Source organism: Protopterus annectens, chromosome 15.part0 (genome assembly GCF_019279795.1).
Source record: "Protopterus annectens isolate FY-2018-M chromosome 15.part0, PAN1.0, whole genome shotgun sequence".
NCBI lineage: Eukaryota > Metazoa > Chordata > Ceratodontiformes > Protopteridae > Protopterus > Protopterus annectens.
The window spans coordinates 258078442-258097377 of NC_056749.1; the positions used below are offsets into that span (position 1 = coordinate 258078442).

The 18936-nt window shown below is 39.3% G+C and overlaps 1 protein-coding gene across 1 annotated transcript in view; it reads right to left on the bottom strand.

Annotated features, from left to right (window-relative positions):
- Positions 1–18936, bottom strand: part of ATRX (ATRX chromatin remodeler) — a 3779564-nt gene that overhangs the window by 3119626 nt on the left and 641002 nt on the right. The window contains exon 6 of the mRNA XM_044057254.1: positions 18016–18125. Coding sequence (XP_043913189.1) covers positions 18016–18125 — 110 coding nt within the window. The remainder of the gene's footprint in view (positions 1–18015; positions 18126–18936) is intronic.

Below are 18936 nucleotides of genomic sequence, written 5' to 3' on the forward strand. Positions count from 1 at the left end.
ACCAGTAAGAGTCTTGAGTAAAACATTGTCCTTGTTCCTGCTGTGGTACTTTTTGAATAGCTCTCATGTACATGAAGGCTGTAATTTGTTTTTGTGCCTCTGCCCATTGATTTTGTGGCAGGTCTGGCATTCCTTTTAGCCTTGGTAAAGTATGAAAGTGGAACCTGTAACCTTGAGACACAATATTCAGCACCCATTTGCCCTGGGTAATTGTTTGCCAGTTTTGTGAAAAAAGTGCTAGTTTCCCCCCTAAGGGAGCTGCCAACAGGGTAGAGTTTGGCATTGGAAGGGGAAAGTCATTGAGATAGTTTCCTGTAAGGTTGTGACTTGGTCCTCACCTCCTTTGGGTGTTTAAGCACCCCACTGTCGTGGTCTGTAAGATCCTTGTGGCTGAGATCTGCCTCTTGGGCATCTGTTAACCTGCCTCTTTGTGGCCTGACACCGGAAAGGACCAATTTTTAGTAGGCCAATTCCTGCTAAATCTTGGAGGCTGTACCTGTAAGAAATCCTTTACTGTTTGCATAGATTTTGCCTTATCCTCCATTTTCTTTAATACCTCCTATGCTTTAACACCAAATAAAATATCTTGCTGTACAGGAGCATCTAATAATTTCTCCTTAACATGATCTGGTAAGGTTCGTTCCTTTAACCAAGCATGCCTTCAAATCACAGATCCTGTAACTGCTGCTCTACAAGAAGCCTCTAATGAATCAAAGCCACATTGCAGAGTATGCTTTCCCACTTGTTCAACTGCATGCAATAAATCCTGCATTTCCTTAAAGTCAGGTTGTTCTGCACTTGTACTCATTTTCTGTTTTAACTGAGACAGTAACTATTGTTGATACTTAAGCATGTGAAACTGGCAGTTTAAAGCCCTCACTGCTAAAGTTGCAGAGGTGTAAACTTTCTTCCCCCCATCTGACTAATGCTCTGGAATCCCTGTCCGAGGGAACTGGATTTTTAGCTGTGGAGGCCTTTACCCCTTTAGGACCCTGGGAAATAATTTCTGGGTCAGCAGCAGGGTTTCTATAAAGACATTTGTGTGAGTCAGGGACTCTGTAGTACCTAGAAGCAAATCAATCGACCAAAACTAGTAAAACAGATAAATCCAAAAGCCACAGGACCCGGAGCCAAAGTAAAAGTATAATTTTATTTCTGTTACACCACGTACACCAAACACGTAAACCAAGCGCTTTCACCCAGCCACTGCCAGGCTTTTTCAAGGAATGAATACTTGTAACAGCCAACCCTTCAATATTAAATAACAATTTTTTAAGTCAGCTGATCAGCAGATTAATTGTATCAATTAACTTAAAGTACACTTTCAAGCCCATTAAAAATGTATGCTAGTTTTTCCATATTGTGTTACAATTCCCAAATCAGTCATATACATATAACAATCTCATTTAAAAGTTTTTTGTATAAACTAATCACTCAAAACAATAAAATACTTTTTTTTAAAAAAAACTTTATAAAAAACCTTATAAAAATATATATTATAAAAAGTATTTTTGTTATAAAACATAACATAAAAATCAAATTTGTTCAGAGCCTAGCCCTTCTTAATTTTAAAACACACCCAATGTTTGTAATGTCATTTAATCCCGGGGTTCTAGCAGAGTCCAGTCTCAATTGCAAATACAGTTCACGATAATCCAGACGGGTCTCCCAACTCCCCCCTCTTAATTCTGGAGTAATTTGCTCCAGCACCATAAATCTCAAATTCATATTCTTACAAACTAGGGAGTGTTTAAAAAACGCATTACTCTCTTTCCTTCTAAGAATGTCATAAAAATGTTCATACACTCTCTTTCTCAATGTTCTTTCCATTTTACCCACGTAAAAACTTAAACAATGCGTACAAATTCCTAAATATACCACTCCCTTTGCACCACAGTTGTAATATCTACTAGATCGAACTGTGAACTTCCTATCAGGTAGATGAAAGTTACCTCGGTTCAACATGGCAAAACATTGGTTACAGTTACCGCATTTATATGTACCTAACCTGGTCCTATTACTTTTCACATTCCCCTTTCTTTCAAAAAGTTCCTTCAAATTGACTCCCCTTTTTCTTATGAAATGAGGATCCTCAGTAAACAATTTTTTCAGATCATCATTTATACCCAGTATAGGCCAGTATTTAAGAATAATGGCCTCCACTTCGTGTGAGTTACTCGAAAATGTGTGAATAAAGCTGTTCCCAACTTCAGGAATCACCCTCCGTTCACCTTGACCTATTGTATGTCCAGAGCCTAATAAAAATTAATATTTGGATTCCCTGTTTACCAATACTTCCTGTATCATGGCATCTATTAAATAGTCAGGGTAACCCTTCTCCAAAAATAATTTTTTAAGAATCCCAGTTTCATTAAGAAAACCTTCAAGGGAACTAGACAGCCTTGAAGCTCTAATAAGCTGTCCTTTAATAATACCCTTTTTCTGGTAAAAAGGGTGCCCACTATTAAAATGTAAGTATGAGTTATAAAACGTGGGCTTCCTAAATATTTTTGAATGAAACAGAGTTAATGTAGTCCTTAGTTAATGTAATGTCTAAATAGTTTAATTCATTAAAATCTATTACATGGGTAAATCTTAAAAAAATTGTGCTAGAGTTAATGTATTCTGTAAAAGCTCTAAATTCATTCTCTGTGCCATTCTATAACATATCATCCAAAAATCTTCTGTAAAATTTTATACAATTAATCCAAGGGTTGTTAAAAACATACTTTCGTTCCCAATAATATAATACCAAATTGGCATAAACTGTGGCACAAGGGGTCCCCCATCACGACCCCTTTTCTTTGTCTATAAAATTTTCCATTAAAGAAAATAAAATTATTATCCAATATTATCTCCATAAATTCCACCACTAAATTAACTCTGCTATCCAATCCTGATTCTGTAGTCAACACCTCCCCAAACCATTCAAGTCCTATGTTGTGGGGGATGCTAGGGAACAATTCAACCACATCTATAGTTACCATAAAAAGTTGGGTTAAACCAATTTTGGTCAATCCCTTTTAAAAATTCCCAAGAATCCCTACAAATATGTTTAATGGTGGACAAAAACTTTTTGAGCTTTACATCTATAAACTTAGCTAATGGTTCCGTAACACTACCTGAACCCGCTACAACGGGTCTACATTTAAGTGGATCTAACCCCTTGTGCGTTTTCGGAATACCGAAAATTATCTGAACCTTAGGATTGTCCACATGGAGAAAATTGCATAAATTCTCATTTATTGCTCCTTGTAACAAATGATCATACAAAAAATAACTAATCTTAGAATGGGCAATATTAATTTCATTTTTGGATATTACTTCATACTGATTCACATCATGCAACATTTCGTGTACATAAGCATCATAATTTACATCATACATTAACACAACCCCTCCCTCCCTTGTCCGGCTTCATGACCCTGCAATGCTCATTTTTCAAGAGCTCAACTAATTCTAGTTCTGCTGGATCCAAGTTATTTAGATGCACGCTTGATCCACCTCTTTTTATTTTCCTTAAATCTTTCTCCACCAGTTCATTAAATACATTCAGCACGGGATGGGTAGTCGGGTTAAAAGTACTTGACCTAGTTAAATTTCGGTCCACATTAGATTTCCCTTTAAAAAATATCTTAAGATTTAATTGTCTAATGAACATTTTTAAATCTATTATTGTCTCCGTCATATTAACTGTGTTGAGGGGAACAAAATGGAAACCCTTTGTAAAAAGGTTAAAATATACTTGGGTGGGAATCAATTCAGTAAAATTAAAAATAGTAAAATTCCCTTTCCTATAAATAATTTGCTTGTTAGGGTGCGGTTCTAGTACTGTAACCACTGACCTTTCCTCTAAACTCAGTTGCGAAAACTGCTCCACATCTGTTGCTGTGGTCTCAGTGCCTCCCGCCCCCCCCCCCCCCCTGTTGGGGGGATGTTGAAAATCCTGCACCAAGTTTTTCCTACCTCTTTCCGCTAACATTTCATTTTTCCCCGAGTGGTTCCACTGTGGTGTTCGCATTATTGGTGTTTTTGTAAAACTTCTTCTATTCCATTGGGGGATGTGTTAGTATCATTATACCCCCATCTTCCCCTACCTGGAATCGGACAAGCCCTTCCATCCCTATATTCTAACAGGTCCCTTTCCAGCTTTTTTTATTTTACGGTTTAAAATCTTGTTACAAAATTGATCTACTTCAGTAAATGTGTTTTCATAGTCTCTTAACACCCGGGAACTCCCTTTCATTAATCACACTGTCATTTAAAACATTTATTTCATTCAACAATGTTTCCGCTTTACTTTCATATTCCAAAATCATTAAATTCAACACCTCTAACCCGGCTTTATCAAAGATTGCGTAAAGTTGATCATAAAAAACTGTCCCAGGCTGAACATTAGGGAATTTGTAGAAACGCAAACCTTTCGGAATGTGTTTCACTCTTACACATTCCCTAAGGTAGCCAATTTCAAGTTGGTTACTCTCTAAAGCATACACAGTTTATCCTTGAAGGTGTTAAAAATTCCTTCGACATCTTCGTTAACATTGTTGTTCACAGTACCTTGCTGAAAATGAAACTGTTGACCAGCCCAGGTATCGAAACTAAACTCCTTCGTTACATTGTTTAGTCCACCTCCATAGGGTCCTCCTGCTCTTACTAACCCCACCATTGCGCCACTACTTTGATTCACATTACCAGCGGTCTCGCCATTCAGAGTGTTCCCAGTCACTGTCGAAGAAAGAATAACACGCTTTCTACGCACTTTCGGTAATTGCAAATGGTTGCACGGCAACCCTGATTCACCTTCGTTATTACGATCATTAATAGAGTTCGACAACTGAGTTAAAAGAGCCATCAATTGGTTAAACTCAGCCCTGGTTAAAGGACCATCATCTGTATTGTTCTTAAAGGCACTAGGTGTGCCTCCACAACTGGACTGCTCCGTTTCTTCCGCCATGGATTAATAAAACCAAGAAGCAAACCAATAGACCAAAACTAGTAAAACAGATAAATTTAAAAGCCACAGGAACCGGAGCCAAAGTAGAAGTATAATGTTTATTTCTGTTACACCACGTACACCAAACACAAACCAAGCACTTTCACCCGGCCACTGCCAGGCTTTTTAAAGGAATCAATACTTATAACAGCCATCCCTTCATCATTAAATTTTTTAAAAAAAGTATTCTATTGTTTTGAGAATGATTAGTTTATACAAAAAACTTTTAAATGAGATTATGTTATATGTATATGACTGATTTGGGAATTGTAACACACAATATGGAAAAACTAGCATACATTTTTAATGGGCTTGAAAGTGTACTTTAAGTTAATTGATGCAATTAATCTGCTGATCAGCTGACTTAGAAAATTGTTATTTAATGATGAAGGGATGGCTGTTATAAGTATTCATTCCTTGAAAAAGCCTGGCAGTGGCCAGGTGAAAGCACTTGGTTTACGTGTTTGATTTAACAGAAATAAACATTATACTTCTACTTTGGCTCCGGGTCCTGTGGCTTTTGGATTTATCTGCTTTACTCTGTAGTACCCATCTGCCTTAACTGGAGCAGGGGGTAGAGAATCTGGATTTACACTGGATTCAGAGAACACATCGTCCACAATATCCAACACTGGTGGAACAGCAAGGGGCCTGTGCTGAGGCAATAAAAGAAAATCTCTGAGCCTTTTCTTGGACTCTGAATAATCCTGGCCCTCCCAGTGGAAATGCTCCCTCATGGTGTGTAGTTTCCCCAAAAGAAAGGAGGAGAGGCTGAAGGAATAGATTCTTCAGCATCAGAGTCCTCATAGGGGGTAAGGAATATCCCTGGTCAGAAAAGGAGTCGGAATATACAGAAATCTGGTGGGAGGAATCATAGTCTGTAGCCTGCCTAGGCCTTTTATCAGGAGGGGGATGAGTATCCCTGATCAGAGTAATTAAGTCTTCGGCCATTTTGAGCATCTGCTTTTTAGGCATGGAGGCCTGTCCAGGTGAATCCTGTACTTGCTTCTTTGTCTTTAAAGTTGCTTTAGACGTGGCTGTAGATGCAATGGTTAGTTGTGTAGGTCTGAAAACACCCTCAGAAGCCGATGCCTGCTCAGCGGCTCCGGACCCATCTGAAGGGTTAATCTCCATAGGCCCAAAACCTTGAGTATCCAGAGGCCTAGGCAACTCCATGTGGGAGTTGGTTGCGGCCTGTGGCTCAGAGGTAGCGGGTGTCAGGGGCTGCAAAAGCGCCTCACTGAAAATCGGCTACTGGCCTAGAAGAGGCTTCGTCATCAGTATTGGGCCTCGGATGCCCTTATCTTTGCGTTTTTTGTGAATTCCGGTCGTCTGTTGTTCCAGTGGCATGGTATAATTAAACCTTAGGCCAAAATAGTGGCGTGCAAAATCAAACAGACGTTTAATAGTGCGTTTGTTAAATCTAGCACAAAAGCGACTAGTGACGTTGTGATCTAGGCCTAGGCATGGAATACAGTAAGAATGAAAATGCTTATGAGGTATTTGCTTCCCACAAGAAATACAATTATTAACTTTTACTGACATTGGTCTGAGGCAAGAAAAAGTTTCCCCAACGGGGTACTTGGCTTTATTAAAGACTTTGGATCTGAAATCGAATTTGAAATCTCAGGAGTCGGCCGACCGGCACTTGCGAACTGCTTTTGCTTTGTGCACAGAGGGGCAAGAAAGACGAAAAAAATGGCGTCCGCTGCATCTTATATACCCCTGGCACACTGACATCAGGGAAGAAGTAACAGCAGCCGACGCCAGACCAAGACTTTGGAACTCTGGCCGACTGCGGGACCGCCTGACAGCAGGATAACCCAAGTGTAATGACTGCAGCAGTGAAGCACTAACATCTGACAATTTAGTGCCCTGATAGCAAGAGTAGCGGAGGTGTATACTTTTTTATCCCATCTGTCCAATGCTCGGGAATCCCTGTCTAAAGGGGTGGGATTCTTAGCAGAGGTTGCTTTAATCCCTTTCAAGTCATGAGAAATGACCTCAGGGTCAGCTGTTGGCAATATGCATCTAGGGAATCAAAACCACATTGCAATGTATGTTTAATGCATAAAATCCTGTAAATCCTTATTTTCAGCACAATCAGGAGTCATCATCATTTTCTGTTTAAGCAATCCAGTAACATGTAACTGATACTTTAACTTGTGAAACTGGCAATTCAAGGCCCTAATGGCCAAAGTTGCAGAAGTGTATACATTCTTACCACATCTATCCAGCGCCCTGGAGTCTCTATCAGAGGGGGTAGGATTTTTGGCAGTAGTAGCTTTAATGCCCTTGGGTCCCTGTGAAATGGTTTCAGGATCCGCAGTAGGATTTTTGAAAAGGAACTTGAGAGTCAGGAACCCTGTAATTTCTATCAGGTTTTCTGGAAGCAAGAGGTAGAGTCAGGGGCCATGCTAGATTCCGAAAAGGCATCAACAATGTCCAGTACAGGAGGAATAGCTACAGGCCTGTGCTGGGGCAGGAGTAAGAAATCCCTGAGCCTCTTTTTAGAATCTGAGAAATCCTGATTTTCCCAACGAAAAAGCTCCCTGAGAGTATGCTAGGTTTCACCAAAACAGGAATCCTCTGGGGGGAGAAGCAGACGGAATAAAGTGCTCAGCATCATGATCCTCATAGGTAGATAAGTGTAAATTCTGGTCATCAAAGGAAACAGACATTTCAGAATCCTGGTCAGAAATATCATAAGCAAACTCAGTTCTAGGTCTCTTCGAGGGGCAAGGTTGGCTTCCCCTGATTAAAGTAATAAGGTCTTCAGTCATTCTTATCATTTGTTCTTTAGGCATAGAGGCCTGGGCGTCAGTTTTCTAGGCATGGTTTGAGTTTTAGACCTTGAAGAAAAAGATGGCGTCAGCCTGAATACACCCTCAGAAGCCGGTGCCTGCACAGCGGCTCCGAACCCATCCAAGGCAGAGATATCCACAGGTTCCACAGCTGAAGCATCTCGTGGCATACCAGACTCCAAATGGGTCTCAGTAGAGGCCTGCGAATCTGAAGTAGTGGGTATCAGGGGCTGCGAAAGCGTCTCACTGAGTACCGGCGAACTGGCTTAGGAGAAGCGTCGTCAGCAGCTTTGTACCTAGGCGGCCTGTCTCTGTCTATTTTTGCGTTTTTTCGGAATGTCTGTAGTCAGATGGCTTACCAAAGATGCATCTGGATAATTGAACAGAGCACCAAAATATTTAGAAGTGAAAATATACCAATGACGGATACTTTGTTGTTTAAATAAGGCAAAAAAACGACAGCGAGGTACGTCGTGGTCAGGGTCTAGGCAAGGAATACAGTATGAATGAAAATCTTTATGAGGTATTTGCTTTCCACAAGAAATGCAATTATTTACTTTTACTGACATTGGCAAAAAGGTTTTCCCCAATGGGGTGCTTAGCTTTTAGTTGAAAACTTCGGTTCTGAAACTCAAAAACGAAAATTTCACCGGCACTTGCGAACTGCTTCTGCTTCGGGCACCGCACGGCAAGAAAGACTGATGTAATGGCATCGGCTGCATGTTTTATACCCCTGACTACCTGACGTCACGGAAGAAGAGACAGTAACCAACGCAGGACCCAAGACTTTGTTAATCAGGCCGACTGAGGGCTACTGCAAGCAGATAACCCAAATGTGATGACTGCAACAGTGAAACATGAATATCAATGGTTACTGTTCCTACATGGAAAAGTGCCTCTCCTTTTAGACTCTAGTCTGTGATTCACACCCTTCTCATAGCATAACAACCTCTTTGAGGACTTAGTGTTTTTATATGAATACTTTGGTTGCTTTCCTACTATACCTCTTATTTCCTCATCAACTGTCAGAATAGTCCAATTTTTATGTATAATATCCTGTACAATACTATTATTGGAAAAGGGAATGACCATTCTGACGATTAATCCCTAGATTAATGCATGCATTTTCTTCTCTGTTGACCACTTCTTTTTCCTACTGAAGTATGGTTTACCCTTTCCTATTGAAGTATGGTTTACCCTTCCCTCTCCTTTTAGGTTGAAAAGCAACTAAGAGGTGTAGTAGAAAATATGGATACAGTTATTAGAGATACTCAATTTCTGGAAAGCTTTGTTGAATCTGTAACCATTGGTAGCCATGGATCTGAAGTTATGCTATTAACATTGGATGTTACTTCATTGCTCACAGTAATAACCAATAATGATGGTCTTGGGTATGTTAGATTGTTTTTAAGAGGCAAAGGTGTGAGCAATGAAGTAATAAGATGCAAAATGCTGTTAGAGTGGATTTTAGATAAATTTCCTTTTGCATGGAACAACTTATTATTTACAAACTAGAGGCGTGGCCATGGGACGCCTTGTGCGAACTCATGCCAACCTTATCATGACATACTGGGAGAAGAGATTTGTCATTGATACTGAATATCAAAGATATATTAAATATTATAAAAGATTCATGGACGATATTTTCCTCATTTGGGAAGGGACAGAAGTAAATCTGCAAGCCTTTATTAGCTGCATTAATAATACTACAGGATTTTTGAAGTTTGTAGGTAGCTGGTCTAGAAATTAGATAGAATTTCTAGACATACAAATAAGTAAAGAAGGTGATCAGTTTTCTACATCATTGTATAGGAAAAGTTGCAGAAAATAGTCTCCTGCATCGTACAAGTATGCATCCTGCACATATATATATATAAGAATGTAGTCACTGGCCAAGGAGTAAGGGTGTCCAGACTTACTAATGAGGATACCAGGTTTCAAACCACCATTAAGGATATAGAAGAGGAATTCCTTAGTAGTGGCTACTCAAAGAAAGAATGTGAAAGGTTAATGATGATAGGACTATACACAGAAGAGGAAAGGGTAAAACCATACTTCAACTGGAAAAAAGAGGTGGTCAACAGAGAAGAAAATGCATGCATTAATGTAGGGATTAATCAAGTCAGAATGGTCATTCTCTTTCCCAATAACACAATTGTACAGGATATTATACTTAAGAATTATTCTGATGGTTGAAGAGGAAATAACAGATATAGTAGGAATGCAACCAAAGTATTCATATAAAAACACCAAGTCTTTGAAGAGGTTATGTTATGAGAAGGGTGTGAATCATAGACTGGAGTCTAAAAGGAGAGGCACTTTTCCATGTAGGAACTGTAACCAGTATTCCTATATGGCTGCTGTAAACTTTTTAATACATCCAGATACAGGGAAGAAATATGTTTTTGAACATTATGCAGACCAAGTCCCGAAAGCTTGTGCATTTGGCCCAATGTATGAAATGTACATAGTTTTACATAGGTAAGACCAATAGAACACTGAGGGAGCATGTAAGGGAGCATATTTATGCTATAAATCGGGAGGATGATACCAATGCTCTAGTGAAACACGTGAAACAATGATTTATCTCACAAGTTTAAATTTCTAGTAAAATAATTGGTTAATAAGACACCTAGATTAGGCAACTTTAAAAATTATACTGAAGAGGAAATGAGGTGGATCATTAGAATGCAGGCAGGTAACAGTGGACTGAATGTCAGGGTTTCTCTGAAACCTTTCCTTTTGGATAGACAATTGCCACATTAATAGTTTAATACTATGTATTATTACAATCTCCCACTATAAGATGTATGTAGGAATGCTAGATACTTAGACAGTGACGTTGCATTTTTTAATATATTTTTATTCTATTTGATTGTTTCTAAATGTACATGTGTACAAGGCATATATATTTATATGTGGCTTTATGTATAGTACCTATATCTATGTAAGACGATACATATTTTTTATCTTTTTGTTATAATAGTTAAACACATTAACAAGGTATTAAAATACTGCCATTAGGTGACTTTATAAATGTACTACAGATTAGTTAAAAAGTCTTTATAAATTAATTATATTTTTGGCGGGTTTTTGTTAGTATTTATGTAGGTGCAAGAGGGTTGTTATACATGTCTGATGAAGCTTTCAAAGGGAACGTGAAAGCGCTTACAGTTTTTATCATTTGTATGCTGTTTTCATCTGTACTGAACTATTAAATTTTGGATTTCTTCTAAGCTGTGGTGATACCTTGTGATTTTTGGATTAACAGAAGTGTAAGGATGACTGAACCGCCAGAGTCCACTTAAGAATTCTCATGTGTAAATGAACTGTTGGAATCAAGGTCATCATGGCAGCCATCAAACCTAATGCTCTGAATACAGAGTCTTGCTGGGGGTACTGGAGTGGCTAGAACTTTACCTGATATGTGATTTTAAAGTGAAAATTCTGGAGTCAGGTAGGATGGCCGAACTCAAGTCTATAAACTGCATGGGTTTGTAGCTGAGATTTCTGCATGTTGACTGTGATGCCCAAGGTAAGGGCCAGTTGTAGTAAACAGTCCCTGGATTGCAAAAGTAGATGCCTTGTTGGTGCAGTCAGGAGCCAATCAGGATAAGGAAACGTGTTGAATCCATGCAGTCTCAAGTGAGCTGCTACTACAGCAATGCATTTGGTAAACACCCTGATGGTTGTGGTGAGACCAAAGGGCAGTATACTGAACTGATGACGACTGGACCCCAGCTAGAAGTGGAAAAACTTTCTGGAGTGCCTGTTCATTTTGATGTGACAGCACGCATCTTGACGGTCGATGGAGCACATCCAGTCATCCTTTCATAACAGAGGTAGGATGAACTGAGCCGTGACCATCCGAAACTTCACACTGTCTGCTGATCTGTTTAATAGGGTTAGGTCCAAGATTGGCCTTAGCTCCCCTATTACGTTTGGCACTATAAAGCACCTTGAGTAAATTCCGGACCTGACATGGTCTGGTGGGACCTCCTGGATGACTTTTCTAGCAGCTTTGCAATTTGTAATGCTTCTTCCTCCGGGAAGAGTTTCCCTTGATTCTGGAATCTGGAAAAATGGAATATCCTCTGGATATATGATCCTTTGCAAGCAACAATCATTTGTGATGGCTAATCAAGTGTCTAAGTGCAAAGATCATCACCCCTAACTCCCTCCAGACAGTGACAGTCAGGCAATCTCTCAGAAGCGCTGAAATAACCTATCAAAGAAGGAATCTCGTGATCCTTGATTTCTGCAGACCCCCCTCTGCCTTGAGGGTGGCGTCTACCATTATAGTTATTTTCCCCTCTGCCTCTGAGGGAAAAAATCGCCCTGTGATTCCTGAAAATTATTTGGAGAATTTCTGAAGCACAATTTCTTACCACTACACTGGTTCCTGGAGGATGAGTCTTTGTGGGGTAGAAAAACAGATTCTGATGGCAGACCAGGTCTTTCAATGTTTCTCGCTACGGGAGAGCCTCTAAACAGTGGAGCCAAATGATTATCCATCAAAAGAAGCATTGAACAATAACTCCTTGAAAGGCTCCGCAAAATCAGAGAGCCTCATCCAGGTGTGACACCTTACAGCAATGCCTGAAACAGCCACCCTTTGAGGTGTTCTCTACAGTACGCAAGATAAGCCTCGTGGACACATTAGGCAGACTAAGTTGGCCAATCTGGAGGAAAAGGTTTTCTGCTCCTCAGCTGGCATGGACTCTGGGGCAGAGCTAGATAGTTCCTTAATTAAGTCCCTCTGTAGTTTGGTGAAGTATGCCAGGTAATTCACCGATCACAATGCAAAAGTCGCAGAAGCGTACACCCGCTTCTCAAATCTGTTCAAAGCCCTAGACTCCCGACTAGGGAGATGGACAATTTTATCATATGAAAACAACTGTTGTCTTTTTTTAGGTGTAACTTCTAATTGGATTAGGCTATTTATTTAATTGTTATTTGATATATGAAAACATTGCACAAACATTAATTTAGTGAGAACTTTATGTATGTTTTTAAGGTTAAACTATTGATGTAGTATTGTATGTTACATCACTACATCTACTATTTACCATTGCTTTGGTGATTTTAGAATGAAATTGTTTACAAATTGCATAATTTACATCTGAAGGTGGCATTATTTCGTCCTTGTATAGGAAACCGACGTGGCGCAATGCGTTGCTGACATTTGACAGCATGCATCCCAGGCATGTGTTCCAAGGCATAGTAAAGAGCCAGTTCCTTAGGATACTGAAACTATGCAGCAAGGAAGCAGACCTTAACAAAGAAGCTATGTTACTAGAGAGACTATTTTTCGATAGAGGCTATGACCCTAAGATGGTCAAAAAAATTAAACATGAGATATTAGGGCAGAAAATACCTGTAGAGTCATTCTACATAGAACCACATAGCCAGGTCATACAACACCATTGTAGAAAGAAACCTTTGGTTAATAGTCACATTAGGTACATCACAACTTACACCAGTGATATAAAGAAAATACAACAAGTTGTTTATGACAATTGGCATATATTAACTATAGATGCCCATACAAGAGATGTTGTAGGAAAAAATCCATCTTTTTTATATAAAAACAGTAAAAGCTTAAAAAGGATTTTATGTGGTGATATACACACTATACCAACTGATGACAGAATGACTTTACATAATCCTGTCTCAAATAGACAAGGTACTTTCCCCTGCTATAGCTGCAGTAGATGCAACTATATCACCAAAGAACAACCATTTAAACACCCAACTATGGATTATGTCTTTACTCCACACTTTTTTGCCAACTGCAATACCCGCAACTTAGTATATCTTGCCACATGCGTTAAATGCCAGGCATTCTATATAGGATTAACAAAAAGGAAGCTTCAGGAGCGCATTTACAACCACCTGTATGATATCAGGAAGAAGGTAGAGACGAATGCGTTAGCAAAACATGTCATGGAATTTCCATCACATTCCTTTAGTTTCAGAGTGCTGCAAGTAGTCACTGATAATGGCAGGGATGGCAACAAGGAGAACAATCTGGCCATTAACGAATTAAATTGGATCCTGAAATTAGGAGCGCATTTGACACCAGGAATCAATAATTTCATATCCATAAAACCAGTTTTGTTATCTAGGTAGGCAGAAAATTGCTCATATGTACGTATAATATTTCTATATAACATATATTGTTTTGTATGCATGCTTACAATTATGCATTTGTCATATTAGTCAGATAACATATGAATATATTTATCTATATACGTTTTCTATGTATTGTTTTCACACATATTGTCACATAGATTTTTTAGTGTATAATTGCCCGTTATCACAGATTCACACTTAGACCTAAGGTATTATTACCCCCGTATATATACCCTTTATACAAGTGACATAAATAATATTAAGCTTTATATTGTAAATAAGTTTTCAGCTTGAGGCAAAACAAACATACAATATGTTTATTCAACTTGTGCTATTTCTTTCAAGCCTCACATATAATATGATGGCAGTTTTTTCTTGGTTTCAAATTCACGCTACATTTAGCGAGTTAGTTTACTTAGAAAAAATTCTTACTTCTGCTATTGTTTGTTTACTTGAGAGATGCAGTACTCAAAAAATCTTTAGATTTCAAGATTAGGCATTTTTTATATGTAACAGCAAACTACTTATACTAATGTTTTGCCTTAAGAGCTTCGCTCTTCACCTAGTCTATGTACACATCATGGCACCACATATTAATATTAAATGTAGATGACAAAAGAACTGATTTTAAGCAGATGTCATAGGAGAAAAACTTGTACCTTCAATTTTGCTCTTGCTCTGTTGTCATTCAGCAAGAGCAATACATGTATTTTATGCTCACACAAGCAATGTTTAAGTTGAAGTTTATGTCTGAGATCTGACGGACACTTATTCAGGACTTTGTTTTTGTATCACATTCACTGAGCAAATGATGCATAGGTTTTATGACCACTTTGGCCTTTAATCTTCTATGCTTTGCTGACTATATTTAGTAAATGTTAGCGAGACTTTATTATGTATGGATCAAAGAGATACTGATTTCATGAAAAGTTTTCACAGTATATTTGGCATTGGATCAAAGGTTTATAGTATTTTATTTTTAAGTTTTAAAAAATTCATAATTGATTTATGCATCTACAATGCTATGCTCAATGTCATGTGATTTTTTAGATAGACCTGGCATTTACCTGTGAGGTCTCGTTTGATTCAGCGGTGAGTTTCTCGCTGCTTAATAAGCGCGCCCATAAAGCGCATAGAATTAATACACAGGTTTTAAGCAGTGAAATAATTAATTGATTTCCCGCGTTTTAGCGGTTATATACTAGAACATTTGCATTTTTAATTGATATCTGATGAAGCGTGGACTTACCACGCGAAAGCGCTCATTTTCTGCATTTTAATAAAGAATTTTTGGATTATACAAAGGACTGCTGACAACTTTTTCAGCCAGAATACTTGTGGTTCAAACAGAATAATATTTTTTGTGCATTCCTTGTGGTTGGTTCCTCACTTTTGTGCTTTCAAATTGCATAATTAACTAATTTAAGGATGAATGGATGTTACAGGTTAAAGACAAGTATACAAGACAAGCTGCTCCATTATGTAATTACTCTGATGAAACCTGCATTGTGGTGGGTGAAAGCGCTCAGTGTTGTTGGTTAATAAACTAATCCGTGGTTTCCAGCTGCGTATCGCTTTTCATTTTTTATCAGATGGACAAAGGAGCTCTGTTCGGCCAGCTTCTTCTTAGTGGATGCCGCAACAGCCATGGCATCTACTGGGGAGCCTTTGGTCCAGGGTTACCTATCACATGGGGCACTAAGGATTTTATCAGCTCTCTTTGGAATGAGCTCCACAGCGTCTGGCTCCTTCCAAGCCCTGCAGGAGACGAGATCGAGAAGGTGATCCGCAGGGTGGGACACCCAAGATGTACATGGGCAAGACCTGAAGGCCTCCAAACATACAGACTCCTCTTAGGAAGGGCTCTGGGTAGACCAACCACCTCTCTGGTGCAGGACTTAAAGGTGTCCACAGGAGACATCATCCAATGGAGATCTCGGGGCCCTCCCTCTTATTGAAACTCACTGCCTTCTATCAGTGATTCCTGAGGGGAATCCAAGTGCCTCTTCTAGCACAGTCTCGTTCTTGCAACCTCCTCTGTGAGATATACCAAGGAGGTGTTGGAAAAGATGGGGTGCTCTGCAAAGGGAGTTGCACAGAGGATCTTAGAGTCTTGGCTGTTCCTGAGTTGAAGGATGAGGAGGCTCAAGCATAGAAGCCAAAGCAGGAGTGGGATCCGAAGGAGGTAGTGTCAAAGTAATTCTTGGCTGGGAGAAAACCTTTCTCCTCCACTTCGAATGCAGAAGGACCCGGAGAGGCCAAAAGCAATCTCTCCTGAACAGAGATTGTAGGAGCAGACAATTCCAAACCCTCACGAATACCCCTCCCTGAAGGGGGAGTCAGAGCAGAGCTGTCATGAGCTGAGGCTCCGAGGGAAAGTGACTGCTCTGAAAGCTTCAGAGTTAAGGATATTTCCTCAGACTAGACAAAGACGCTTAGTCTCCAAGATCCATCGTGCTCTAAGGTTGCAACCTATCAAATCAGAGATAACATTGGAACCGAGGAAGGGCCACTAGATCCAAAGTGGCGACTCTGGATACCTCCTAATCCCAGGGCGGCATAACTGGAGGTCAGATTGGGGAAGAAATCAAAGGCACAAAGGTAGGATGGCTGACGGATCCAGAAGGGGACACTACAGGCAAAACTTCCATCTGTATCTGCATCTTGAGCAATCTCATCATCCTGTCCACCCCCACTTCAGAAAGGCTGCTGGAAGATATGACAGAGGTTGGTGGAGAGGGAGGTTTTTACGACTTAAGGGTTCCTTGAAAAAAGGGAGACCTCAGTGAGAAATATGACCTCCAGGGAGGGACAGAGTTTGGCACCAAGGTGACAAAAGTTTGGGTCGGATTCAAAGGCCTTGGATCAGACAGTTTGAGAGTCTAAGCTGGTGATCAGAAGTAGCCCTTTTCAGAGAAGACTGGGCAGGAGAGTGTTTTCTGTGCTCCCTGAGCTTCTTGTGTTTTCATTTTGTGGTCTGAACCCCTGATTCTCGAGATGGACCAGCAACATAAGTACACTGACGAAGAAGACCCTTAAAAATAAGCCTGTTTCAACATTCCACCAAAGCACAGGAATTGAAGCCCTAACAAATCTCACAGGACACATCCAAATAACCGGATCTAGACAGTAAACACACTCCCTTGTAGTCATCAGACTGCGGCATCTCGTGCCCACAGGAAGTGCATTTTTTGACATCAACAGGCACATCAGGTTTATCAGGCACAGTTTGATTTTAACTACAACAAAAAAAAAAAACAAGTTTTAAGCCTGATTATTTTTTTATATATATAGAAGGAAACAAAGGAAAATAAATATTTAATAGTATAAGTATCTAACCTTTTAAGAGAGAAATGCAAAAATAAAAGTTTGTAGAAGGGTAAGGAAGGAAGGGTGATAGGCTACAAATAAGATCTAAAAAATCAAAGTTTGAATTAAATTACTCTACCCACGAGGAGTTACGAAACAGAAAATTCCAGCTTGCTAGAAGCATGGTAAATGATATCTGAGGTAATTTGGAGGACAGGAGAGTTACTGGTAAGGGAAGAGCTTGAGAGTCGGATCCTAAGCTATAGAAAAACAGCAGAGTCAGATCCAAAGTTTGGCTACAAACGCACAGGTTGAGCAACGAACGAAAATGGCATCAGATCTACCTTTTTTGATTCTAATAGTCTATGCTGTATTTCAGAAGGAAAATGCTCTGCTAATGATATATACAATATAGCATTCTGTGTACTTTAACAGCCTGAACCCAAGGTGGTAGTTATTACTTCAGTAAGCTCTAACTGTATAACTGAAAGGTGGGAAAATGGGTCATATACATTGCACATACAAGTTCAGTATTATGTTTCAAAACCAAAAAGACTTAAAAGTATTACTGGTGGGGGGATAGAGAAAAATGGCTACCTCCTCCCAAACACATTCTGACAGCTCAAATACAAGAACGATTTATATTTATACTTAAAACGTACTATGTAAAGCAATCAGTTTGCCAAAGCAAGCCATAACCTTGATACATAAATCTAAAATCCTGGGCTGCACCTTTGAGTTCAATTAAAAGGCTTAAATCTATTTTCTTACCTTACAAATAAGTACTTTAAGTGCAGGATGTCTATAGATTGAATCCTTTTGAAAGTGGTTCACCTGCTGTCCACAAGCTGTACAGGTTACAATACCATGCAGGCCTTCTTCTAAAATAAAAAGAGGGGGACAAACTCTGGCATTATATACAAAGCAAGCAAAACAGTTATACAAACTATTTTTCCCACAAATTTCATACAAAAACTCTTAAATCAAGCATTTCTACTACAATCACTACTGCTCTGTTATCACTGGCAAAGATTTGGAGGGACAGCACTTCAATATCCCCAGTCTAGAAACAGAAAGGCATAAGCAAGATGAAGACAGCCAACTGAGGGTGGGGGGAGCTACCACACAGCCTACCATCAAGTGATAAAGTGATATCCCTCGTTCGGTTAAATCCAGTAGATGTCAAAGGGTGGGTAACAACTAAAGGTGTGTAAACTAAAACTAGGAAAAAGGAAAAAAAATAAAGACCACATGAAAAATTAATGATGATCACTCTTTAAGGAAACAAATTAAGAACAAAAAAGTCAACTGAGAAAGAAAGGATACAAACTCAGATGTGCAACCAACTTCACATAACTGCAGATGTTGAAGTGCAGTTAATGCTGCAATAACTTTGGGAACTCTACTGTAAGCTGAGGCTCAATGATGAACTGATCTAAAGAGCTTGCCAAAAGCTTGCTGTGTCTGTTTACTTTACCTTTTTATAAAATGGATCACAGGTAGCTAAAAAAACCTTGGGAATGTTGGAGAAGGCTGTAAAATCTGAAACTCCAAGCCAGCTTTCTTCTCTTATCACACCATTTAAGGACCTCTATGTCACATGGTCCAAACACAGCCTTTCTTTCTTTAGGACAATTCAAAATCTCAGCATGAATATCCTCTGGAAGGTTTTATGTACACAACAAAGCAAAC